This window comes from Alexandromys fortis, unplaced genomic scaffold, assembly GCF_014885135.2.
Source record: "Alexandromys fortis isolate MF-2015 unplaced genomic scaffold, M_Fortis_MF-2015_v1.1 scaffold_119, whole genome shotgun sequence".
NCBI lineage: Eukaryota > Metazoa > Chordata > Mammalia > Rodentia > Cricetidae > Alexandromys > Alexandromys fortis.
The window spans coordinates 5,618,731-5,628,071 of NW_026067991.1; the positions used below are offsets into that span (position 1 = coordinate 5,618,731).

The following is a 9,341-nucleotide window of genomic DNA, read 5'->3' on the forward strand; positions in this document are numbered from 1 at the left end:
ACACACACACACACACACACACACACACACACGCCTGTTTTACTGGTCTGGAGATAATGCACCAAGTTAGGTTGGCCAGATAAGTGCTACAGTTTCAGGCTGTTGTAAGCTACCTGATGTGGGTCTGGATACCAAACTTGGAACTTGTGGTCCTCTGACAGCGCAAAACAAAATCTTTTAATTAATTAATTAATTATGAATATCATGTTCTGCCTGCATGTGTTCCTATAGGCCAGAAGAGGGCACCAGAACTCAATACAGATGGTTGTGAGCCACTATGCTGGGAACTGAACTCAGGATGTGTGGAAGAGCAACCAGTGCTCCAAACCGAAGAGCCATCTTTCCATCCCACAATACAAAATCTTGACCCATGGGCCACCTCCAGACCCATATATGAGTGGGTTTATTCAGGAACATGGGTAATATCACTTACTTAACTATGTAACGTTTCCATTAGAAAACTCAGCACCCGACTTACGTTCTCTATGACGAAGTTTTGGCAGGTCTGGTGGAACTGGTTTGCCACCATGATATACTCAGGATTATTGGTTTGCAGACTGACCACAAGCAATTTCTTCTGCCTCATGTCACTCCAATTTGAAGGGATTTCAGCTGCAAAATAGACATTTGAGGGCTCCTGTGTGCATTTCCAGTATGCTTTGACAAAACCTGCCTCCCTGTTGTATTATAGTCTCATAATTCTATGTATTCAAGAAATTTCTTATCTTTCTAAAAGGATGCTGTTAAAAGTGTGGAACATGGACCATTGGCATCAGGATGAGATGAAAAACTTGTTTAAAGAGGCAGATGATTTAAGGTGAGATAGCGCAGTGGTAGATCTCTTACCTGACACATATGAGACTTGTTCCCAAGCACCCTCTCCAGAAGAAGACAAAAGCCATCCATGTCCTGAGTTAGGGTTTCCTAGGGATGGAGCCTCTCTGTCTACTCCTGTTTTGGTCTTGCTAAGGTGTGAGAACTGACTACATGCTGTAACTCACCTTCATTTAGTGCACAGCCTCTACTCTGATGTGATTTAACAAATTCATTACTAACTTGTTCTGAACAATCTCTGTCATTTGCACATGAATGAGTTTGTACCACTGGAGGGTAGTCTACATGTATTTTCTCATTTGCCTCACTCCATAATTAAGAGGTAGATGGGTAGATGGTAGGGTTTGTCTGTAGCATGCTGTATAATACCACATATTATATGTCACTCTTTTAGGGGTGCATAGGGACTGGGGGTTCATTCATACTGGTCCTACAGAAGATGAATCTAGTCTGTGGGAAGCCATTGGGGACTCATGTGGTTTGAAGGCAGGAATGACAGCCTACACAAGACAGCCACTCCCTTCCTGGGGATCAGATCCACCAGAAACCTGTACGCCATTTCCTGCACTGGTATCCAGGAACCTTTGGCACAGGAAAGAGAAGAATATGGGAATAGAATTGGGTTCTTCCCTTGGTCATCATCATGGACACAGAGGCCAGCTCTAACAAGTCTGTCCTCTCCTTGACTTTTGTATTCTTGAGAACCCTGGGCCATATCCCTTCTGAAACTATTCTTTTTTTTACCTCTGCCTCAGGCAGCCGTTATCTCACCAGAAGAACTGATCCAGTATAAACAGCCCAGATGGAAAATACTAGGTTAACTGTTATTACAGTTAGGATGGTTCTTTTTGGGCTGTATTTTATTGGCCATAATGTACGCTGTGGAAACTTAAGAGACCAAGATCTTTAAATTATTCTACTAAGGTTATCTGAATTTTATCTACTTTAAAATTTAATACAGTAGAGCATGGGTGGATCATGCCTTTAACACAGCATTGGGGAAGTAGAAGCAGGCAAATTTCTGAATTAGAGCCTAGCCTGGTTTAACTTCCAGGTCAGCCATGGCTACATAGTGAAACATTTCTGCGAGAGAGAGAGAGAGAGAGAGAGAGAGAGAGAGAGAGAGAGAGAGAGAGAGAGAGAGAGAGAGAGAGAGAGAGAGAGAGAGAGAGAGAGAGAGAGAGAGAGAGAGAGAATGAGCGAGTTCCAGATCAGCAATGGCTGCATAATAAAACTATCAAAAATAAAACAAGCTGTGTGGTGGTGACTCATGCGTTTAATCCAGTGCTTTGGAGACAGAGGCAGATCTCTGTGCGTCCCTGGCCAGCCTGCTTTACAAGAGCTAGTTCCAGGACAGCTAGGGCTCTAATGCAGAGAAAATCTATTTTGAAAAACAAAAAGAAAACAACAACAACAAAACCCCACTGTGTTTTTACATAATGTAAAACTCAGAGTTGGGGCAATGGCTGACACTCACATCCATGTAACTTACCTTCATCTTTTAAGATGCGCTGAACTGTGACACTCTGTCCTTGAGGGCCTGTGGCCATGTTCGTCCTCAAGTTCACTGTGAAGTCCTGATTATTAATTTTGACAACAGTGCTCCTGTGCTTTGCCTGCCGTGCGTTCTCCAACTGCATGTTAGTCATTTTGTCGAAACAGTGTGTGACGTTGTTGACAATATATCGCCATTCCACGAATGAGAGGACATAGTCTGCCTGGCTTTCCTTCTCTTTAGCCAACCGGATGCTCTTGATCAGGTTTTCAATCTCATCTCTAGCTCCCATCACATCTCTGCTGATTCCTGCAACTTTAATCAAAGGTGTCTTCTTGTCCAGCTCAATGACGATATTCAGCCTCTCCTGCAGCTCATTCAGCTTCTTGTACTCCTTCTCACCAAAGTCTCTGACACACTCATCAACACTGCTATAGGGTAGCTGCTCTTTGTTGATCAGATTCTGTATCCAGGAGATCGTGCGTTCCACACTGTCTTCATCTATGCCACATACCTGGAAAACTGTCTGCTCTATTTTCTTCTCCAAAAACAGGGTCTCCTGTTTGTGCGGAGTGTGCTTTGAAAAGCCAAAAAAGGCTAAAGAGAAAATGAAAATTAATTTTTCTTTTACTCCCCTCAGCATCAAGGTGAGGAATATGTATTTGATAAAAGTGAACAACTCACAGGTGATCTTAGACAGTAGAGACGGCTGGGGAGGAGCTGGGGAGCCTTCTCTGTCTTTCATGTTGTCATAAAAAACACTCAGGATATGAGGCTGGAAGATAACAACTTTGACTTTCTTCACAGCCCGCACTGATGTTTTCTGGATAAATTCTTCAATGGAATCCATTATGGCTTTAGCAACTGCATCTGGGTCCTGTTGAGCACTTCCTTTAAAACAAACACAAAAGACAAGGATAAGATCCACCTGCAAAAGGCTGCTACATAAACAAGGAATTCCAGATGTCACAGGAAAGAAAAATGCATAGTCCAACTTTAATCTATGTATATTTTTTTAACATGACATCATCATAGTTTTGACATCCTAGGCACAGTGGGGAGGTGTTTCTATTCCATGCTGTCCGAAGGTCAACACTTCAGGACAAGACCCTGAAGCCTGTTCTGATTTGCGACATTCACATCTGTCCTTTTCAGCTGGTCCTGGCTCCCAGGGTCACTCCCTTCCCATTACAGAGTTCAGTGGACTTCCCCACTTGATATACTAGAGTTTTCAAAAGATAGTAAAAGAAGGAAAGAAAAAAAGGTAAAACACCTTGAAACAACATGGTTCTTACAGAGACAATCTGAGCCTCTACTAGATTTTATCCATGTGTTGAGATTCTCCCGGCTACTGCTGGGGACCTGATTCAAACTAAGGTAATTCCAAGGCACCCAGAACCGTAAGCTACTTGTTCTAGTCTATAATTCTAGGTATATTAGTTACCCTGAGCCTCCAGGATGTCTTTCTTCCCCATACTCTGTACCATTTTAGCTCCCCAGCAGAATTCGAATCACCACTGAGTAGATCCACTCCTATCTTCACCATGTTCAGATCTTGTTTCTCAAGCCCTGGAACCCAATGCAAGGTAAGACTGTGGAATAGCCCAAAGTGAATGGCAGCTGTCAAAGTCACATGACAGGCAGTGTAAAAGTCTCCTGGGAAAGCTGGTTTGATAGACTGAGAGTCCATCTGGATTATTCCTGTTAATGGTGCCCACCACTGGGGCAGGAAATTACAGCAGATGCCTTTGACTAAACTTGTAGACAATTGGGGGACACAGGTGACTCCTCCTGCCTCTGTCCTGACCATCATTGGAGACACAGGTGCACATAAATGCACACTGCTCATTTTTCTCTTTCTTAAAGATCCCGCAGGCTTTGCTCTTTTCCTAGTAGATGGGGAACCTTGGAGTGAGGAAACTGTCTACTCCTAGGGAAGGTGTCCCTGTCATCACCCAGACCCAGTGAGCACCAAATCCATGGGGAAGTGGACACTTTGGAATGGAACCTTGACAGCCTGCAGCTACGGACCTGTGCCAATGGCTGGTAGGCAAATGGATGAGTAGTTCCGTTGTTCACATTCTTCCAAAACACAGGAAACTGATCTCTTCACGTCATTCCCACCAACAACGTGAATAATACTCTTGCATCTCAGTGATCCACCTTCAGTAACTATGTACTCACTGTTCTGCTGAGCTGTGAAACAGGAGCAGATTCAGAGTCAGACGCTGACCTGTGCTTGGAGAAAGCAAGATGTCTGATTTCATGAGAAAACGTTTTATGAATTAAAAGTTCACGAAATACTACATATCGTGAAATTTGGGGATAAATTTCTCTTAACTGTGAGATATCTTTCTACTTTTAACTTTCATATGGAATTCTTTCATAAAATATATGATCTTAAGATGAATACATGGGTCTCAAAACAAAAGAAAACAAAAAACAAAAAAGATTTATACATTGTCCTCCCAGCCCCAGGCCCTTCCTTGGTTTCCTCACTGCCTCTCACAGTCAATCTTTCCCTTCCAATCCAGCTCCAAGAAGCAGCATCATTCCTTACCCAAGACAGAACATTCGTTCTCCACACTTGGTCCTGCACCTTCCAAAATTGCTTTGGAGACTCCTACATGAGAAAATCAAGACCGTGACCTGACCAGAAAGATGCCTTTGTGTCTCAACACATCCCATCATAGAGCAGTAAGGACAGAGAGGAAAATTTCAAAAATGTTGCCAGTTGTAAAAAAGCCGATTGAATTAGGTTTATAGATATTAGTTAACAGGAACAAGCCAAAGTCAACAAACCATTTTGTCTGTAGAAACACTTCTTCATAGGATCTACCACACTGATTACTGCAGGAGACAGAATCCATCTCACTAAGTACCTGATTTGAGATCAAATGTGTTTGATGTTGAATTGACAATCACATCTGCCGCTTCTTTGGTGATGTCCCCCGTGGCCACTTGGAAGAGGATCGGGCCAATATTCATTTCATGCACTCCTAAGGTAGGGCTGGAGAGACTCCCATAAAAACCTGCCCAGAGGAAAGAAAAGACAGAATTAGGCACCAAGTCATCAGAAGCAAGAACAGCTGAGGTCACAGGCTGCTCTATCACTATATTGGCTGCCATTTACTGTCGCCCTGGGTCCGGGCTAGGACAGAAGGATGACTTGAATTTAGGAGCTTGGGGCCATCCTGGGCAACATGGCAAAACCTCACTTCAAAACAAAGTTCCAGTGAACCCCAAACAAGATGAACTCAGAAACAGAAAGCCACATGTGACAGCGAAGTGTTGGCTTGTATTGTCTCTTAAGGTGTCTCTTGGAAAAGCCATGTCACATGATCCATTGGAGTTGGTAGTCTCATCAGTAATTTAACAATCCCATTCTACAGCTTATATGACCTGGCCCACCTTTCCCTTTACCCAAGTCAGGCCAGTTTCTTTTATACTCACATGCATGGAATATCCTTTAATTTTCATTTAATATGTTTGACTTATCAGAGAAATGATCACCATCATCCTTTCCCTGTCATTGAACAGTTACTTGGTAACAAGAAATCACTGGTCAACTTAAACACTTTACTCTACCTTGGGTGTCACTTGGATTTCCATGACTCCTTTTGTCAAATTCATATGAAAATGCCTGGAAACACAAACACAGTTTTAACCATTATACTCCCTATGCGATCAGTGAGTTTGCATCCTGGGAGCTTCTGATTCTGTATGCACACATGTAGTGATGTATATAGTAAAGCACACATGTAGTGATATGTATCGTAAAGCCGTGTGCCTGGCTTCGAGTGACATGTTTCAGCAAAGCCTTTGCTATGTTTGGGTTGATTGGTTGAGAAATTGTTTTGAGCCTGTTTTTTTTTTTTATTTTTTATTTTTTTATTTTCAAGGCAGGGTTTCTCCATGTTGCTTTGGAGCCTGTCCTGGTATAGGGCCCACAGGTCTACCCCTCCTCCCAGGGTTCATGTTGAGAATAGCTTGCAATTTCTGACAAAACATCTTTTTCTTTTTCCCGTGCACCCTCTGCCCACCCTGGTGGTTAGCTATAGGGGAGATGTTTGCTCCTTCTTGAGCCTGGTAATTTCCCATCTGCTTGGGGGGTTTCCATTGTGCAGCAGTTAAGTATAAAAGGTTTTCTCTAAGCTTGAATAAACGACATTCCTCATTCCCTCTTCAAAAATGACCCACGCCTCTTGTGTTCCTTAATCTCCAGGCCCTTGCAGACTCACGAACTGTCCTGTAGTGCAGGCGCTACATCCTGGAACTAGCTCTTGTAGACCATGCTGGCCTCAAACTCAAAGAAATCCATCGGCTTATGCCTCCCAGGTGTTGGATTTAAAGGTGTATGCCACCAGTGCCTGACAGTGTTTTGAGACTGTTTAAACCTTGAAGAAATGTTGTCTGTCTAGAGACTCTGCACTTGGAGCTCCATGTTAGCTTGCAGCTGTACCGAACTTGGTCTGAAGACACTCATGGAAACCTGGGGTTCTTACTTTTGATTGTGGCATTCCATTATATGTGGGCTGTCTACTCTCAAGGGCAGCAAAAGCAAGATGAATTCCATAGCTGGAACATTTCCTGGCCCCTATTAACCTTGTATATGTTTGAATAAAGTCACTAGAGTGAGCTAGTGTGAGCTGGGTGTCAGTCTCTTCCAAGAAGGTTGAACCCCTCTGTTCCTTTGGAAAATGGAGGCTTAGCATTTTGTTGGGTTTCTCTCTCTACTACAGCACCAGTGGCCAGCATCAAAAACTACACATGCACATGATTGGAAAATAATAACCCCTTTAACAGTAGTATTTAATTTACTTCTATATTATAAAGTTAAAAATAGACATATTGATGAGAGGTGGTGTCACACAGCTTTAAGCCCATTAATTGGGAGGCTGAGTCAGGTAGATCTCTATATTTGAGTTCCAGGACAGTCATGACTATGCAGAGGAATACTTTCTCAAAAAACAAAATGAAAGACAAACTGTACATACACCTTTTACAAATGTGTCCTGTAAAATACAGATGTGAACAATGTTGTAAATCCTATTACTAGAGTGATGTTTATAACAAAAATCAGACAGTTAAAATCCAATGGAGGGATAATTCTACACTTTCACATGTCTATGTGTTAAAACAGTAGTCAATAAAAATTATACTTTCAACGAATATTTAATGGAATGTAGAGATGCTTATTTTATACTTTCAAATGGAAAGGATATTAAATTGCATATTTACATGATCTCATCTAGAATCATATAGCAGAGGAGACTCGGACAAGGCTGACTAAACAATCTCTGCATTTTGTGCTACTCAGTGTGTCTGTATTGAAACTCATTCCCTTCTTAACCAAACAGCCCAGAGAAGCTGCACCTAGAAGCCGTGTTCAGACCTTAGACTCCTGCTCATCAGTCTCTGTCCCGGTCTCCACTCACAAGCAGCTCTTTATGTAATTGTAATTCATGATGTGGGAAGTCCTTCTGTATACATGTTGCTTTTATTTGCTAATGAATAAAGCTTTTTGGCCAGTGACTTAGCAGAGTAAATTCAGGCAGGAAATCCAAACAGATATATATATAGAGAGAGAGCAGGCTGATGCAGGAGGATTGCCATGAGTGTGAACTGTCTGGACTACTTAACAAGATCTTTTCTTTAAAAAAAAAAAAAGCCTAAATATGGGGTGGTGGTTAATCCCAGCACTTGGGAGGCAGGCCAATCTCTGAGTTCAAGGCCTGCCTGGTCTATGAGACCTAGTTCCAGGTAGCCAGGACTGTTACACAAAGAACCCCTGTATTGGAAAAAAAAAAAAAAAAAACAACCAAACAAACAAACATAACTAAGAAAACGAACCTCATTTTCTCATTGTGCTTGCACAGTCCAAGTTGAAGGAGTTGGGAGCTTTGGCTGCCCGATTAGAATGTAGGATCCCTGTGTTTGCTTCCATGAATTTATAGGTAGTTTCTAGATCTGGATAACAATGACATAGGACCCAAAAACTCCAACAGCACAATCCACGGGCATCTGTGGGCTGTCACCTTTACTGTGACATTGTGGAAACTCTTCTAACACTAAGGTCATGTGCTCTACTGGATTATAAAGACATGGAGAACAGAAATCAGGCCTTAGAGTCAGACCACATTGCCGTAGCTGATGTGACACACTGTGACCGAGGATGATTCTAATATTTTTGGTCCAAGTGTCCTAAGTCACATGGGGACGTGTTCAAGCCACATCCTTCACTCAAGATTAATTACATTTCCAGAATGGTGGCTGGAATCACCTGCATCCCATCCTGGAATTTTCAGATTGATAATGCCATAAATGTGCCTTGATATTATGTATTAACATTTCTGTGTCCAAAGGACAGGCAACCCTATAAACTGATAAAAACAATGGGTATTGCAATGTGTGAACCTTACTTACCTGACTCTATAATGGGTATTGCAATGTGTGAGCCTTACTTACCTGACTCTATAATGGGTATTACAATGTGTAGGCCTCACTTATCTGATTCTATAATGGGTATTACACTGTGTGAACCTTACTTACCTGACTCTATAATGGGTATTACAATGTGTGAGCCTTACTTATCTGACTCTATAATGGGTATGACAATTTGTGAGCCTTACTTACCTGACTCTATAATGGGTAGTACAATGTGTGAGCCTTACTTATCTGATTCTGATCCAGACATGAGGATGGAGAGATGGAGAGGCATTCATGAGACAGCTGTAACCTCACACATTAACTCTATCATTGACCACCTGAAGGAATGACTGCATTTCAAGGTGTGTTTTGTGGTTAGGTTATGTTCAAAATAAATTGGTGAACTGTTTAGAGACAGAACCTTGTGTCAGCATTATATGTGAAAAATAGATCAAACTCCCGGCCACAGAGCAATAGCAGTTGAAACTAAATAACAGATAGAGAACTTCATTAGGTTGGTTTATGGACTTTTGTGGGTGTTTGAAACTTTCCAGAAAAAGAATTGTTTTTTTTTCTATATCTA

At 42.0% G+C, this 9,341-nt stretch overlaps 1 protein-coding gene across 1 annotated transcript in view; it reads right to left on the reverse strand.

The window, feature by feature from the left end:
- Nucleotides 1-77: 77 nt before the first annotated feature.
- LOC126512200 (protein mono-ADP-ribosyltransferase PARP14-like) overlaps nucleotides 78-9,341 on the reverse strand; it is a 31,943-nt gene continuing 22,679 nt past the window's right edge. Inside the window, exons 8-14 of the mRNA XM_050159840.1 lie at nucleotides 5,918-5,972; nucleotides 5,212-5,361; nucleotides 4,890-4,952; nucleotides 4,361-4,525; nucleotides 3,014-3,220; nucleotides 2,327-2,926; nucleotides 78-612 (exon numbers count right to left, since the gene is read on the reverse strand). Coding sequence (XP_050015797.1) covers nucleotides 434-612; nucleotides 2,327-2,926; nucleotides 3,014-3,220; nucleotides 4,361-4,525; nucleotides 4,890-4,952; nucleotides 5,212-5,361; nucleotides 5,918-5,972 — 1,419 coding nt within the window. The 3' untranslated portion in view covers nucleotides 78-433. The remainder of the gene's footprint in view (nucleotides 613-2,326; nucleotides 2,927-3,013; nucleotides 3,221-4,360; nucleotides 4,526-4,889; nucleotides 4,953-5,211; nucleotides 5,362-5,917; nucleotides 5,973-9,341) is intronic.